The sequence below is a fragment of the Dipodomys merriami genome, unplaced genomic scaffold, assembly GCF_024711535.1.
Source record: "Dipodomys merriami isolate MVZ:Mamm:240054 unplaced genomic scaffold, mDipMer1.0.p SCAF_2, whole genome shotgun sequence".
NCBI classification, from domain to species: Eukaryota; Metazoa; Chordata; class Mammalia; order Rodentia; family Heteromyidae; genus Dipodomys; species Dipodomys merriami.
Window position 1 is genome coordinate 50,520,545 of NW_027203381.1, and position 18,257 is coordinate 50,538,801.

The following is an 18,257-nucleotide window of genomic DNA, read 5'->3' on the forward strand; positions in this document are numbered from 1 at the left end:
GCTGAGGAATCGAACCCAGGGCCTCTTGCATGCAAGGCAAGCACTCTACCACTGAGCCACCTTCCCAGCCCCTACACTGGCTAATGTTAAAGAAATCATGAATGATGAACATTAATAAGCTTATCCAATGGAAAAACACAGTTTTTGTGTGTGTGGTACTAGGGTTTGAACTCAGGGTCTTATGCTTGCTAGGCAGACACTCTTACCACCTAAGCCACACCCTGAAACTGTGTTTGTTTTTGTTTTTGTTTTTTTTTTAGTTATTTTTCCAACAAAGTCTTGTATTGTTCCTGGACAGACTTGAACTGCAATCTTTCTGTTTACACTTCCTGTTAGAATGGCAACTATGTATCATCACATACGGCTTTTATTAGGTTGAGATGGAATCTCATAATAATAATAATAATAATTATTATTATTATTGTCAGTTGTGGGGCTTGAACTCTGGGCCTGGGTGCTGTCCCTCAGCTCCAGCTCAAGGCCAGTGCACTAGCACTTGAGCCACAGCACCACTTCCAGTTTTCTGAGTGGTTTATTGGAGATAAGAGTCTCATGGACTTTCCTGCCGGGGCTAGGTTAAAACCTCGATCCTCAGATCTCAGCCTCTTGAGTAGCCACCGGCGCCCAGCTTAATCTTTAGTTTTTGCCTGGGCTGGCCTTGAACTACAGTCTTCCCAATCTCTGCCTCCCAAGTAGCTAATATTAATAGTCATAAGCCACCACATCTAGCTAAAGTATTAAAAAAAACACTAAGATTTACTAGATATGAGATTACAGTAATTAATATTCAGAGGTCACAGCAAGCTATGAGAGGTCTTTTGTAATATTTTTGTGAGCAAGATGGAGATCAGTCTTTATAAAGATGCTTTGTAGCTTGGCACTATGCCTGTAGTCCTAGCTCCCAGGAGGCTGCCATCTCAAACAGCATTGTTTGAAACAAGCCCTGCAGAAAACTCTGAGTTGTAGAGTGTCAGCAGAGCAACCAAGCCAAGAAAAATTGAGGACTGAGTTCAAATCTTGGAACTAGCCAAAAATTAAAATTAAAATAATAAAAGTTAGGTAGTAATAGGTTGTAATCCAAGTCAGCATGAGAATAGCATCCCTAGATTTCTGAAGTGCTTCTTAGGCCTGACCTGCTCAACATTCAGATGGACTTTCTGCAGACTCAGAAAGCACACCCAGTGTGGCTAGTGCTATACATTTGGGAGTGATGCATTAGATGCCATCTAATGATTAAGTTAAACAGGATAAAATGACTTTGAAGTAAATGTACAACCAGTCACTAGTCCTGAAAAATGTCATTCACAAGGTAAAAGTGAAAGACATGTAACTGTTGTATGGTGTAGGTGACTTGGCCACTGTAAATGACTGTAAACCCAAAGTTCACAGCAACCCAAAGTTGCAACTTAATGAGTGTTCTCAAAACCCAAATACTGAATTTGATGTATGACACAGGAAAGTATTCATCTGGTGTGTTCTCTGCAGATCATACTATGAATAGGATTTATTCTGGATGACACATTTTAGACCAGTGTTGACAAACTAGGGGGTGTTCAGGTGTGCAGATCAGTGATAGAGTAGAATTATGCATGTGGAATTCCATGATTAAGCCAAGAAGTCATCCTAGCCTCTCCTGTTTCTATTTTCATTTCTGTTTTGGTCTCCCACTCCATCTCCATCTCCCTCTTTCTCTCTCTTGAATTGAGATTTGAACTCAGGGCCTCATGCTTGCTAGGCAACTACTACTCTATCCCTGCCCCACTCCTTTTTTTGCTTTACTTTTCAGGTAGGATATAGTAACATTTTGCATAGGGCCAACCTCAGACCACCATTCTTATGCAATCTCCCATATAGCTGGAGTGACAAATGTAAAACACCATGCCTGGCTTGTTTGCTGAGATGGAATCTGGCTAAAATTTTCCCAGGTTGACCTTGAACTGATATCTTCTCTATCTCTGCTTCCCAAGTCACTGGGATTATAGGCATAAGCCACCACAGTCATCTGCCATTCAGTTTTCTTAATTATTAACTTTCTAACTTAAAAGTGATTTATTGATTTTCTTTCATGTTCAGTTCTCCTTTCCTCCTTTCACTCCTCTATTGAGACAGGCTGGCCCTGTGATCAGGTGACCCTTCTGTCTCAGCTCAGCTGCCCAAGTAGCTAAGGTTACAGTTAGGCACAGAGAATAGCATCTGCTTCACAGGATTGTTGACATGTAAAGTAAAACATCTTCCTAATGAAATGTTACTCAGTTATAAGGAGATTTTATTTATTGAGTTGGCAATAGGCCCTGAAGAATTGAAGGCATTTTGTTTTCAGTTTTGCCTTTTTAATGTTTAGGCTGGCTAAGAGGGGTTTTGGACTTAGAGGCATGATGGCATGGTAGTAGTTGTTCTTTGATGTCAACTAAATTGCCAGGCCCTGTGCTTTTCCACACCTTGACATAGGTCATCTCCATTAATCAGATTTGGCTTTTGTGCTTTTGCTGTTTGCTAGTGTCAAACAAAGATTTCAAAGCACCTACTCTGTCCTTGACCTAAAGAGGTTTACCTTCTAGCAAAGGATACAAATAGGGACTCAAATGTTTTAGAAAGTGAAGGGCAGAAAGTAGAGTGCTGGACGAAGGGAGGAACGTGGTAATAGGAAGGCTTCACGAGGTATTTATTGTCTTTAAGTAGGTATACAAAGGGGTTTCAGTTCAACATATCAGTTTATGAATACAATGCATCTTGACCAATTTCATGCCTTTCATCATTGTACCCCCTTGTTAGGCTGTAAAACCATGGTGTTCAAAGGTATTTCACTTGTTCCACTTAATTTTAAAACATTACAGTGTGATTCTTGTTCACTGTAATGAATAGCAGACATTCCGTAAATGTCCCTAGAGATCAAGTACCAGTAGGACCAGACTGAAGGATGAATTTCCAGCTGTTTTGAGACACCGCTGACTCCGATGAAAGTTTTAGGTCTCAGAAAGTTTAGGTTTTTTACGTTTTCTTAATACTTCCACATGTTTTTGCCAGTGAGCTTCTAAAACTAGCCTAAGTAGCTATCTATGGAATTTGACATACTCATGTTTTAGTAGTTTTTCTCAAAAAATTTCAACAAAAGCTGGGTACTGGTGGCTCATACCTATAATACTAGCTACTCAAGAGGATGAGATACTCTAAGAATCCTGGTTTGAAGCCAGCTGGGGCAGGAAAGTTCCAATTCCCTTATCTTCAATTATTCTGCAAAAAAACTGGATATGGAGATGTAACTCAATTGGGTGAACAGTAGCCTTCAGCAAAAAAACCAAGCAAGGTTCTGAGTCTAAGCATAAATAAATAAATAAATAAATAAATAAATAAATAAATAAATAAATAAATAAATAAATCAAGACAGCATCTGAAGAATTAGGTAATGCTTCTTTGGCAAAAGGTTCAAACTTCTCTCTGTCCCATAAACAGGAAGAAAGGAAAAACAAAGGGAAAAAATGCCTGGTCTACTATGCCCTGCCTTATTATGCCTGTATTTCTTTTTTTAATTTTTTAATTTTAATTTTATTATAAAGGTGATGTATATAGGGGTTGCAATTATATAAGTCAGGTAAAGAGCATATTTTGCTTTGGACAATGTTACCCCTTTCCTTGCTGTCCCCCAGTTTTTCTCTCCTGTCCCCACTCACAAGTTGCATAGTTATTTTCAATATAGTGTCTAGCGAGTATCACTGCTGCATTTGTTCACCCTTTGTCCCTCTATATTTGTGCCCCTCCCCTTTACCTTCCCAAAGTTAGATAAATGAACAAGACAGAAAGAAAAGAAAACAAAAACAGCAACCAGGGAAAAACTTCTTGTTTTCATTTCCTGCAACTTGTTTCAATAAATATTATTTTATATGATCAAATGCATATAGACATTGCACCTTTATGTTCCTCTTCTAAGAGGATCCTCCTTTGGTCTCACTGTGTATGAATGCCTAAAGTCCTATATATTTTATCATGTTCCAGTGTATTTTAGATCTAGATTCCACAAATGAGAAATGTGCCATTTGTCTTTCTGAGCTTGGCTTACCTCATTTAACATGATTTGTTCTAGCTCCTTTCATATCCCTGCAAATGACATAATACTATTCTTTCTAATGGTTGTGTAAAATTCCATTGTGTATAGTTACCACCCTTTTTGGATTCATTTATCTATTCTAGGGCATCTGTTTCTCCTACTCCTTTTTGCAGTGATTTTGAAGTTTTGAGTGGACATGTGTATAGGGATAAACAGGGATCCACTTTTAGTTTTCTGCATATGGATGCTCAATTTTTCAATCACCAGTTATTGAAGAGGCTTTTTTTCCCCATATATGCCTTTTATGCCTGCATTTCTACAAAGTTGGGTTAATTTTGCCAGGAAAGATTGAAAGACCTGAGTAGGCTAAAAAAAAAAAAAAAAAAAAAAAAAAGACTGACTTGCTTATCCTTGGGCTAACTCTCCTTGGCCAAGGAGGTACTGTTCAGCTGGACCACACTGTGATGCTCAGTTGGGATGACAAAGATTGAAGTGTCTGCCTTCTTGTTTGTAAGTTCCATATTGAACTTCAAGCATATACATCTGAGTGGAATGAATTTATACTTGGCTAGCTTATTACTAATTCCCTACTGTTTATGAAATAATTTTAATAATTAAGATAACTTTCAGAAGGATTGTGACTTTAAGAGTTTACTTTTATGGGGAATTAGGATATATACATACATAATTAGCCATGATCCTAGGTTAAAAAATGTATCTAAGGGTTACCTATTACCACATGGAACTACTTCTCTCTCCCTCTCCCCCAGTATTTTTCAAGCCTGTATTTGGGCTTTTTTTTGCTCAAGACTTATGTTCTACTACTTGAACTTGGTGGTTAATAGGAGATAAGAGTCTTGTAGACTTTCGTGCCTGGGCTGGCTTTGAACCAAAGTCCTTAGATTTCAGCATCTTTAGTGTCTAGGATTACAGATGTGAACTTCTAGCACCTGGCTTAGATTACTCTTTTGTGTAGACACAAACACCTGTGTCCAATAAAGCAATTGAACTGAGAGTTATAAAAAAATTCCATTTTAAGCAGACAGTAACATTATAGTTGTGTGGAATTCTATCATTTTGATGCTCAGAAGTAGCTACTTTATTAACAGATTTATAGGTGAATACTATATGCTAAGAGCTCAGGGAGATGTTATTTGCAATAGGATACAGATCAGGGACTCATGTCCTGTGCTTAGGGTTGTCTGTGAGCCTGGAAAGTGCTTAGTTACTATTATTCCCCTCCAAGACAAGTTAGGCATTTCTTCAGTGGTGACTCTGAATGACAAGCCATGGTATTAGCACACCAGTAGAGCTCATAGGTCTTTTCAGTTAAATTATAATTGTTGCAGATAGCTCAAATACATGTGTCACTACTGCATAATTAGTTGTAATTCCCAACAGAGCATGTTATTTAATGTGCTTATAAAGCTTATATATTGCTGTATTATAATTTTATAAGTATATGCTAGAATACTTTTTTTTTATCATGTTCTAAGCACTTAAAGGTACTATTATAAGGCAAGATTCTTAGGTTTCATCAGAATACTAAATAGGTCATTGTCCAATAAAAGGCAATAAACCTCTGGTTTGTAACATTTCAGTGAAGGAAAGTAAGAGTAGGCTCTTTCTTTCTTTTACTCTCCCACTGCCTAGTAGAAAAAATAAAATCGAAGGCCAGTTTTCTTATTATATAAAGCAAGCTTAAGCCTCACTTAGGTGTTACTATATTAGTAAGACTTTGCATCTTCTTAACTCACAGTCTAATCTAGAGCATCAGATGATTTTATTAAGGTTTCTGGTCATAGCACCATGTGCAATCCTTACTTGCAAATCTATTATTCAGAACATCCTGGAAACCAAAAGTTTATTTTCCCTAAGTTTGGCATTCATCTCATTTGGTGGCAAAGTCTAATGGTGTAATACTTTGTAAATAATCTTTCTACTGAATCAAGTGCGGATATATTTCACTGTAGGACTGTTAATTGTAAGCGACAGAGTAGTTTCTTTATCCCATTGGGAGAAATATGAGAGATATGGGATGTTTAAACATGTTAAATTCTTAACTCATGAAGAAAACTGCCCTCAAAGGTTTGTAGAGTTAATAATACGACCAAAAGTGATGGTGGCCTTGATAACAGTAGTATAATTCTCTTTGTAGTTAGTTTGTCATTTAAAAAAGAAGTCCCTGAATTCAGTAGAACATGCTTAAGTGGAGACTGCCTATATTCACACATAGGTCAAATGGTTTTGCTTGGTAATTTAGTGTGTGTGTGTGTGAGAGAGAGACAGACAGACAGACAGAGACAGAGACAGAGAGACAGAGACAGAGACAGAGAGAGAGAGTGTTTTTTTTTTTTTGTTTTTTTTTTTTTTTTTTGCTCTAGGCTAGTACTCTACCACTTGAATCACAGCTCCAATTCAGGCTTTTGATGATTAATTGGAAATACAAGTTTCATGGACTTTTCTGATTTTAGCCTCCTGGGTAGCCAAGACTATAGGCATGAGCCACCAGCATACAGCAGTAATCTAGTTTTTAAGATAAAAATTCTGTAAGTTTTCTGAGAAACAGTTATGCTCAATATTTCACTTTATATCTGCAATAAGAAACTCCAAAGTTGATGTAAATCATCCTATCTAATTATGAGACTTATCATCTATTGTGAGTTAGCACTGTATAGGTATGTGTTCCATGATGAACAAAATAGACAAGACTCCAGGCATTATGGAACTTGAATTTTAGTGGAGGGGATAGCCAACAAGCATTAATGTTTGAGATGTTTATTATTTATTCATGTGGAAGTGTTAAGTAACAGTATGATATACAAGTCTGCACCCCAGAGACAAATACTGTCTAGAAATGTAAGGTCAAGAATACCAGGATATATATTTATAGCATTGATAATCATGTACATGAACACTCAGTAGAAGTAGAATGTGTGGGCTGAGAACTCAATTATTTCAGCAATTGTAGACTGGTCATCAGACAAAAGGGTGGTGCGGAGGAAACCTGGACCTTCAGTAGTATTGAGAACAGGTCTGCTGTTCAGGTGCTGTCAAGCACCATTTAGGATAAGGATGTGGGAAGACTGTGACTTTGTGGTTTCACTGACTTCAGAAGATTAAAAGTGGTGGCTCAAGCCTGTAATGCTAGCTACTTAGGAGGCTGAGATCTGAGGATTGTAGTTTGAATCAGGTCCAGGCAGGATAATTGGGGATAAAACTCTTTATCTCTAATTAACCAACAAAAAGCCATAAGTAGAATGGTGGCTCAAGTGGTAGAGTGCCAGCCTTCAGGGAGAATGTTCAGGGAGAGTGTCCAGGCCCTGAATTCAAGCACAAATAATGGCACAAAACTAAAAAAAAAAAAAAAAAAAAAAGAATGATTGAGGGGGAGGAAGGAACGGGCATACTGATTTGGAGTAGTGTTGCTGGGGAAACAGCACAGGATGGTGTAAGGGAGTGAGTATAGGGTGGGGCTGGGTTTTTGACAGGAACAGACTCTCTTCCACTGTAAGAGGAAGGAAGGCCCGTAAGTGGAGATGCCCCTCAGATTGTACACTTGAAGGCAGATAATGAGTGTTTTTTCTAATGACTTATGTTGAGCTGAAAAGGGTGTGGGAGGCCTGAAACAAGAAGGTATAAAATGACCTTCGTGAAGAATGGTTGAATAAAGGAAAAAAGCAAAGCTTGCTCAGCAGCCCTTGGGTCCTAGCTACATTTGGAAGCTATTATTGGTGCTGGCATTATCTGTGATTTTATGGCTTATCTTTCTTTTTGTAATTTCTACAGCGTTAAAGGAGGAGTAGGGCTATGAGAAGTTACTGAGTCCCCAAGCATACAGAATTTTCAGTAGAGTGTGATTTTTAATTGAGAAGAATTACAAGGAAACCTCAACCTTAATTTTTTTCTTAATTTCTGAGAGTTTAATGTATTAGCTATGATGCCCTGATTTTCAGTGACTGTTCTGAGATCAATTTAGTAAGCTTTATTGAGTACACATCTCATTGTGGGCTCTGCTCTGGTTGAAATAAAAGTTAAAATCGCTGCCCTAAGTGTGGGAGAATGATTGGTGCTAGGAATACCATATAGTTATGCCAGGGAAGCATTTAAAGTGGACCTTCTCTAGGCTGCCTGCCAGGAGAAGGGACCCAAAGTAGCCATTTGCCTTGGAACTTACATGGTCCACTGTTGGAAGGCATTACTTAAAACTAGTAGCGAATTGCCGGGCGCTGGTGGCTCACGCCTGTAATCCTAGCTACTCAGGAGGCTGAGATCTGAGGATCGCGGTTCAAAGCCAGCCCGGGCAGGAAAGACCGTGAGACTCCTATCTCCAATAAACCACGAGAAAACCGGAAGTGGCGCTGTAGCTCAAGTGGTAGAGCGCTCGCCTTGAGCTGAAGAGCTGAGGGACAGCGCCCAGGCCCAGAGTTCAAGCCCCATGACCGACAAAAAAAAAAAAAAAAAAAAAACTAGTAGCGAGGTTCAGGTCCAATGAAAAAATGCTGTGTGTTTCAATGAGAAATATTTTTAATGTGGTTTTATTGTTTAATAGCTAGAAGTTAAGAATTTTAAAGCATGTTATGTTCATATGAAGTACCAATGTTGAAAAAACATTATTTTACTTGATATGATAGATTTCGGATTTGATGGATTTTATTGAATGCCTGAGTGTTTTTAAGGGACATTAAATATGCTGGTCTTGACACTGTTGTGCTTAACTCACTGAAAACACCCCCTCCCCGTTTTTGATAGTGTATAATTTACTTTTTTATTTTGCTGGTCCTATATTCAGGGCCTGGGCACTCTCCTTGAGCTTCTTTTGTTCCAGGCTAGCATTCTATGACTTGAGCCACAGCACCACATCCAGCTTTTTCTGAGCAATTTAGTAGACAGAAGAGTTTTGTGGACTTTTTTGCCCAAGCGGTTTCAATCTGTGATCCTCAGATCTCAGCCTCCTGAGAAGCTAGGAATACAGGCATGAGGCACCAGCACCCAGCAGATGTATTTCTTTTTAACCACAGAGCTGGATAGTTAAAATGGAATAAATAAAATTAAATTTGTATGTATTCACTTTGTAAATACTGGAAATGAGTGAGTTAGGGGAAGGGAAGGGAGGGCAGATAACATTTGCTGAGTAAGCCAGGCACTAACAGGTACTTTCATGCATAGTGAATGTATTTAGTTGTTTGTTTTGGTTTTTCTTGGTACTGTGGTTTGAACTCAGGGCTCCTACTTACCAAGTAGGTGCTTTACCATTTGAGCCACAACTGTAGCTCTTGCATTTAGTTTTTACGTAATCTAAAGATCATTGCTATCAATTTATAGGTAATTTTTTGCTGAGCCAGATGTCTAGTGGTAAAAATCAGGATTTAATTCTAAATGTTTGGCTTCATTGCCTCTGTTCTTAAAAATAGGAAGAAAGAAGTTATAAAATAAGAAAGGGTTTATAGATTTTTTTTGGGGGGGGTACAGAAAATACAGAGGTAAAGTAGGATTTCCTGTACTGGCCAATGTCTAGAGCAGTTTGTAGATGTGTTATGTATTTGTTAGGAAGAAACCTGCTGGCCAGAGTTTCTTAAATATATGCATAAGTTGAGAGTTGTCTCTCCTTAAATTTAATTCATTACATGTGATTGAAATAGAATAATTTAGACCTAGCTTAAATATACTAAATATTGGGCTTTTAATTAATCATGTTCAACTGGTCACGTCTACTAACAACCTCCTTTAATATTTTTAGGTTATTGAATCTTTGGGAATTATTATCTATAAAGCACTGGATTATGGTTTAAAGGAAAATGAAGAAAGGGAGCTTAGCCCTCCCCTGGAGCAGCTCATTGACAACATGGCCAACACAGTGGAAGCTGATGGCAGCAATGATGAAGGATATGGGGCTGCGGATGAAGGCCTGGAAGATGAAGAAGATGAAAAAAGAAAGATCTCAGCTATCCGCTCTTACAAGGATGTCATGAAGGTAAAATGGTGCTTCATATAGTACTTGAATCTCTAAAGTTGTTATCTCTCTCTCTCTCTCTCTCTCTCTCTCTTTTTTTGTTGGTCGTGGTGCTTGAACTCTGGGTCTGGGCGCTGTCCCTCAGCTCTTCAGTTCAAGGCTCGCACTCTACCACTTGAGCCACAGCACCACTTTGAGTTTTCTGGTGGTTAATTGCATGCAGATAAGTCTCATAGACTTTCCTTGGGTTGGTAGATCTCAGCCTCCTGAGTAGCTAGGATTACAGGTGTGAGCCACCGGTGCCCAGCTTTTTTTTTTTTTTAAATAAACTTGGGCTTGAACTCAGGGCCTAAGCACGGGCCCTTAGCTTTTTCACTCTAGGTAGGCACTTTACCACTTGAGCCAAACAGGATTTTCAGTGATTAATTGAAGAATCACACAGACTTTCCTGCCGAGTCTGGCTTTGATCCACAATCCTTAGATCTCAACCTCTTGAGTTGCTAAGATTACAGATGTGGGCTAACAGTGCCTGATGATTTCATTTTTTAAAATTTGATATTTTAGTTTTGAGAATTAGTTCCCAGCCGGCGCTGGTGGCTCACACCTGTAATCCTAGCTACTCAGGAGGCTGAGATCTGAGGATCGCGGTTCAAAGCCAGCCCGGGCAGGAGAGACCGTGAGACTCCTATCTCCAATAAAACACCAGAAAACCGGAAGTGGAGCTGTAGCTCAAGTGGTAGAGTGCTCGCCTTGAGCTGAAGAGCTGAGGGACAGCGCCCAAGCCCAGAGTTCAAGCCCCACGACCGATAAAAAAAAAAGAAAAAAAAAAAAAAAAGAGAATTAGTTCCCAGACTTTTGGTACCCTGAATAGGACCTTTTACGACCCACTTTCAGGAATATTCTTTTCTTCTCTGCAGCCTAGATGGCATTGTGTCTTCTGCAAACTTCTACATTTCTTTCTTTAGAGTAAATAGTGACTGCATGCCAATTATTTACATGAAGACTCTGGATGCCAGTATCACAGCTGATTGTTTTGTTTTCTTGACCTACCTAATAGGACCTATATAAATGAATCAAGTTCAGGGGCTAAGATTAAAGTTTCTTTGTAGTTAAATTTTGCTGCTTATTTGAAGCCCCTAATGTCTGCCGTGTTAAATGTATGGGGTTAAAATTAAGACAGATTTAACAAATTAGCCTCAGAGTGTTCCATTTTGAGTTATTTATATATAATACCTGATTTTGTAAGCAATAATGGCAGTATATCAGTTTATTTTCTAGTTTTTCTTAAAGCATTTCAGATGCAGTAATGTAGAGGAATCATGTAGAGAGGAGCTCCCTCCCTTTCCCCATATAGGTCTCTTGGTACTCTGGAAAGTGGCCATATAATATATGAAATATATAAGAAATATATAAGAAATTCAGATATATTCTGTGGTTCATATATATATATACACATATATGTATATAAATATATAATATTATATATTATGCACACATATACACATACACACACACACACACACATATATATATATATATACACACCAAAATTTCACACATTTAGGTTTTATAGATATTATGGTTTATTTTTAAATACATATGTACTGGGGGACATATGTAGATTGAAATAAGCCAGACACAATAAGACAAGTACCTCACAGTCCCTCTCATATGTAAGGTAAAATCAATCTGAATATGCTGGGGGCCACTAGATGTTGGGTAGGAAGGGTTGATCAGAGCAACAGTATGAATGTGTCAAAATACCATATAAAGCTCTAGTGATAAGTAAAATTCTATATGCTTATCAAAAATATTTTCAAAGAAGATTCATATAAGGAGCTTGGGCCATGGCTCAAGTGGTAGAGCACCTGCCTAGCAAGCACAAGGCCCTGAGTTTAGATCATAAGTACCACAAAAAAAAAAAAAGAAATACACTTAAAGGTCTGCAGATCAAAATTCTCTACTTATTTTATGGAAAAATCAATGATAATGATCCTAAAAATGAAGAATAAAGAGTTTACATTAAAAACACTACTCATACCACTCAAGGTTAACAGTATTTTGGTAGCGTGTATAGGCAAAAGTGGTGTTCAAGGAGTTGTGAAGGAAAAAGGAACCTGTACTATCAATAAAATCAGCTCTGGCACCAGTAGCATGACATGTAGTTTGAAAGATGAAGGCAGAGATGAATGGAAATCTTAAAATTTCACAGCAGCCTATTAAGTATGCTTATTAGAAAACAAACATTCCTGGGCATTTAGCAGTTTGAAGATATACTTTTTATTCTGTTATTTTAAATTTGAGCTACTGTGTTTGCCATACTCAATAAACATCAAGAATTGGAGACTCAGTTCAAGTGGTAGAGCACTTGCCTGGCAAATGCCAGGGTCTGAGTTCAAATCCGGTACTGAAAAAAAAGCTAAGTCATTAAAGAAGTGCTTAAAAAGTCATATTTTATATGGATATCATCATATTGAATGAGATAAGCCAAGCTCAGAAAGACAGATACTACGTTTTCACCCATATGTGGAATGCAAACTTTTAAAATGACATAATTCTAGAAGAAGGACCAATGTAAGAGAGAGGGGACGAGAAGAGAGCAGTAGACAAATATGATCAAAATACATTGTGTGTGTGTTTGTGTGTGTGTGTGTGTGTGTGTGTGTGTGTACTATAATGATACTCAACAGTTATAGGCAGAGAGTATTTAAGAAAGAGCAATATATGGGGTGAATTCATGCATCAATGTAAATATCACAATGAAACTTTTGTACAATTAATTTATGATAATGAAAGACTATAGACTGGAGGAAATCTGTACATTTACTAGTTCCACTTTTAGCTGTTTTACTTATGAGTATCATAATCTCACCTCTTATTTCTTTTTTTTTTTTTTTTTTTTTTTTGTCGGTCGTGGGGCTTGAACTCTGGGCCTGGGCGCTGTCCCTCAGCTCTTCAGCTCAAGGCAAACGCTCTACCACTTGAGCTACAGCGCCACTTCCGGTTTTCTGATGGTTTATTGGAGATAGGAGTCTCACGGTCTCTCCTGCCCGGGCTGGCTTTGAACCGCGATCCTCAGATCTCAGCCTCCTGAGTAGCTAGGATTACAGGCGTGAGCCACCAGCGCCCGGCTTCACCTCTTATTTCTTAATCTCCATGCTAATAAAAACTGGCCTGTGAGTTTCCTACAACTGTAACAATATTCTCTGAAACATTCAGTACAGCTAAATGAGAGGAAAAACAATTGCTGAGACATTTAACAAGTAAACTAAAAATTTTAAATATTATAAAACCCATTACTCATGATCATAGAGAGACCCATAAGAATTTGTGGTTTGGCTAGTAGATTGAAAACCTCAGTTAGTGAATTGGAGATAAGAGTCTCACCAACTTTCCTGCCTGGGCTGGCTTCAAACTACAATCTTTACAGACTTTCCTGCCCTGGCTGGCTTCAGTGATCCTCAGATCTCAGCCACCTGACTAGCTAGGATTATTGGCTTGAGCCACCAGCATTCAGCTCTCTTTTTTAACCTTTTGTTTCACTTTTTTTTTTTATTGTGTTTCTTGTCAAATGCAGAAATGTCTCTTCTACCACTCACTGAACTTTTGAATTTTAATTGTCTGTGTCAAATTACAGCTAGATGTGATTTTCTGTCAGTGGATTCTGCTAAACAACTTCAACCCCATTTTGTTCTTTCCCTGCTCCCTACTCACCCTACACTCTTGGGAGGTGGGGGAAGAAAAGATCACCTCGTGTGTTGTAGCTTATTTGTTCCAAGAGAGAGTCAACAAATCATATTTATTGTCTTGAGTGAATTGCTCTATTTTGGCATTATTAGAGGGAAAAAAAGAACTTGAGTTTGAGTAGGCCACTGTTGTGTTTTGGACATGAAATATTCCCCCAAAACATTAAGTTCAAGTTGAAGGCTGACTCAGCAGCTGTTGGTGCCATTGAAAGGTGATTGAGTCATGAGAGCAAAAAGCTCACTGAGGGATTAATCCATAGCTGAATAGATTCTTAGGAGGTGGGGCCTAATTGAAGGAAATAGTTCACTGGGGGCATGGCTTGAAGGCCATTCTTCTCCCTTTCTACTTTTCCTCTACCCTCTGCTCTCAGCCACCTTGTGAGGGGAGCAAGGTGGCTCCCCTACATGTTCCCTGCCATGATGTTTTGTCAAAAATCCATGCATAGGTTCAGAACAACAGAGCCAAGTGACCATAGACTGAAACCTGAAACCATGAATCAAAATAGATCCTTCTTCCATAAGTTGTTTTTCTCATTGTCACACCAATGCAAAGGCTAACATAGAAACTTTCTCCATGATACCAAAAAAAAGGTAAGCATTGATTCATCAGTAAAAGCTCATAATTGACAAAGCCTTTATTTATTGACAAAAATTATGAAGATGCAATAAAATGTACATTTCAACAGTTGTATTAATGTTGAATTTATTAAGAGAACATCAATTTGTGTGTGTGTGTGTGTTCGTGTGCGCACATGTGCACGTGTGCGTGTGTGTGCTGATCCTGTGGCTTGAACTCTGGGCCTGGGCTCTGTCCCTGACCACCTTTTGCTCAAAGCACTTGAGCCACAGTGCCACTTCCAAGAACACCAGGTTTTTAGTGCTCAGGTTTATCTGTTGTGTTAAGTTAGAACTCTGATGCTTGCCTAGAAGCCCTGGGTTTGATTCCTCAGTACCACATAAACAGAAAATCCAGAAGTGGTGTTGTGGCTCAAGTGGTACAGTCAGCCTTGAGCAAAAGCAGCTCAGGAACAGTGCCCATGCACTGAGTTCAAGCCCCAGGACTGGCAAAAAAAAAAAGCTAAACTCTAAGTTGTATCTATTGTACTTAGATGCATAATTATTGTTTAGCAGAAAGATAAAGTTATTCCTATGGAGTAGTAAGAAGATGTCTGCATTCTAACAAGGTAAATGGTGCTTGGATTTTCTAAATTGCTTTGCATGAAGTTAAATTTCTTCTTTTACCCGTAGTCATCCTGGGGGAATTATGGGCTATATATAACCAAGGACATCAAGGCTGCTACAGCACCAGCAGGCTTAGCACCCCGCCCCATCCCCCATTTCCTGTTATCCATTTCTAAGGTCTGCATGTTTTTCTGCCAAAATCCAACATGTGTTAAATTCTGTTATTGGACAAGGTACCTGCCTTTTCTTAACCTCATTTTTCTTTGTTATAAAATGGGGGAATGTTCAGGGTTACATTGGCAAGTGAGTGGTATTATGTTGCTAATGTGCTATGTCAAATATAGTACCTGGTATGTTCAATAATTGGTACCTAAATTACTGTCAATATGCAGTAAATGGTTGTTTTCCCTTTCTGCTCCTAGCCAACACTTTTACATGGTGTCCTTTCATTTTCAAGTAAAAGCAAATTGTAATCAGCCCATTCATGCTGCAAAGTATCCATTAGTGAACCCCTTTTCTTTCCCTCATTATGTAGGCTTTACCAATGGTCTTGTGTTGGGTGCATTAAGCCTTGGATGTTGGCAACTGCCTAGCTGATATGAAAATAAAGTTACAGTAGATGTATCTGTATTTAAGGCATCCAAACCCCTAATAACCAAGTTCATCTCTCCTGTAGATTTGTGCTGCTCATCTCCCAACCGAGTCAGAGGCTCCGAATCATTATCAGGCTGTGTGCCGTGCATTATTTGCAGAGACCATGGAGCTGCATACATTTCTGACCAAAATTAAGAGTGCAAAGGAGGTAAGTGCAGCTGTTTGATGTTTATTGGTATTGAGAAAGGTAAACCTGAGATTGCAACATTGTTTGTTTTATTATTTTAAAATGCTATTGGTCAAGATGCATTGTATTCATAAACTGACATGCTTTTGAAACCCCTTTATACAACTTAAGATAATATTTAAAAATTAAAATTTAAAAGTGAAATAAAATGCTTACTTCCATCTTTCTGAAATGCTGAAACCATTTAGAAAAGAAGCTAGTTAGGAGGAAGATACTTCTGCATAGGCTTGGAAGAAGAATGTCTGAGCCAGAGAGAATAAAATTTAATGTTGGAGGAGAAGAGGGGTAATGAGAGAATGTATACATGTGAGTTCATAGACTGGGCTCACACATGTAGGCTGGAGAGAGGAGATACATGTCGTTAGATATGAAATAAGAGAGAGAGATAAAAAAGGAAAAGACAGAATATTACAGAAATATCAAACAGTAAGAGTTTTTTTGTGGTACTAGAGTTTGAACTCAGGACGTTATTCTCTCTGTACAGATACTCTAACACTTGAGCCACATCCCCAGCCCTTTTTGACTTAGGTTATTTTTCAGGTATAGTTCTGTGATTTTTACTTATGGCTGGCCACAGACTGTGATCCTTAAGTCTATACATTGAAGTAGTGTGTATACAGATGTGAAAACACCAGACCTAGCTTAGTGGTTGAGTTAAAGTCTTGCTACTTTTGCCCTGAATGACCTGATCCTCCTGATCTCTGCCTATCCAATAGCTGAGATTGGATTAGCATAACTCCTGTGCAAGGATGACACACAAATTCATGAAGCAGTCCGTTTTTGTTCCATGTTTCTCTCATGTCTATGCTGCACCTAGTCTGCATCTCAGGATCTGAGTTTCCCTGAGTGTGTGGTAGAGAAATCTTCAGGGATTTCTATTGAGCAGGATTAGCAGGCCCTGCTCTCCGTCTCCGGGATAGCTGGCATGGTCTCTTCAACATCTCCCCTAGCTCCTAGATCTATTTTGCAGGTTCTTCTGCTCGCTTCTTGGCCACCTGGACTGGCCAAACAAAGGTCCCTGGCATTGCTCTGAGTTACTGGGGGAGGGAGCTCCACCTGCCCAGTCTCAGATAAATAATAATACCCTCCCCTCTGCCCTCCTCTCACCCATCCCCACAGAACTGTTAATCGGCAGACTGCATAGGAGCCCAGAATACACACAGTTAAGTGACAGGAGACATGGGGTCACACCACCTCCCTTCCCGGGCTGATGGCTTCTTTCTTCCTTTCCACATCTCATTTTCACCTCTATTGCTTACACTACCCCAGGCTGGGCACTGTTAAATTTTCCAGTTTATTTAGGCTTACAAATGGGGAGGCTAAGGTTCCGAAGCCATCTAAATCACTGCAGAAAGTTCGGTTCAAAGATGACTTGTTGTATTCATTCAACAAGCTCTTCCTTGTTTTCATATCAGTCTTACCTCATAGGCAAAATGTGTACATATAAACATGTAAAAAGCATGTCCTATAATATTTATTATGAGATTAGTGTTTACTATTTTATATTTTAAATTTGAGATCTTACAGGAAACAAGTTCGGTATTAGAAATATACTAACCAAATTTCAGGTTGCTACAGATCTTTTTTTTTTTTTTTTAATTTTTATTGTAAAGATACTATACAGAGAGTTACAGTTACATGAGTGAGGTAATGAGTATACTTCCTCTTGAACATTGTTAACCCCTCCATTGTTTTCCCCCTACCATCCCCTCCCTCCCTCCCTTCCCCAAGGTTCTTTTTTTTTTTTGATTGTGATTAAGTGATTACTTAATTTCCGGAAATTCACAGTATTGTGGAATAATGATGCTCATTTAAAGTCACAAGTTCATTCTAACTTTCCTGGAGCAAATTGTCTATCACAGTCTGTAATATATAACGGTGCTCATATGTTATATACCATATATGTGATCAGCAGCATGGGGATATTTAGTAGTGGTTCAACCAGATGAGTGGGAGTTCTTTGTTTCTTAAGTCCTGTTAGTTTTGTCATATCACCTAACATTTTGGATTCATCATCCACTTATCAGGGAGACCATGTACTGTTTGTCTCTTTGTTCTTGGCTTACCTTGCTCAACATGATTCCTTCTAGCTCCATCCATTTCCCTGCAAATGCCATTATTTTGTCATTTCTAATGGCTGCATAATATTCCATTGGCTACAGATCTTTTTTGAAAAAATCCTGTGAATTTAAAAAATTGTTAAACTAACCCTATAACTTAGGATAAATATTACTACCAAATTAATGTCAGTAGAACCTAAAAATAAATTCTTTGTTTTTATAATCTAGTGATAGAAGATTCCTGAAAAGAACTTCTATGGTGATGGGAAGGGAAAAAAATGGGAGATAGTGAGGGAAGGGTGACATTGTCCAAAAAGAAATGTACTCTTTATCTGACTTACGTAACTATAACCCCTCTATACATCATCTTTATCATCACAATACAATTTTTTTAAAACCTTCTTAATAGTCACAAAGAGGCAGTACAAGTAGT

The 18,257-nt window shown here is 38.4% G+C and overlaps 1 protein-coding gene across 4 annotated transcripts in view; it reads left to right on the top strand.

The window, feature by feature from the left end:
* The window catches only part of Spire1 (spire type actin nucleation factor 1), a 160,854-nt gene that overhangs the window by 81,374 nt on the left and 61,223 nt on the right, over positions 1-18,257 (top strand). For all 4 annotated transcript variants that reach the window (XM_070029608.1, XM_070029609.1, XM_070029610.1 and 1 more), the window contains exons 3-4: positions 9,783-10,016; positions 15,600-15,725. In XM_070029608.1, coding sequence (XP_069885709.1) covers positions 9,783-10,016; positions 15,600-15,725 — 360 coding nt within the window. The remainder of the gene's footprint in view (positions 1-9,782; positions 10,017-15,599; positions 15,726-18,257) is intronic.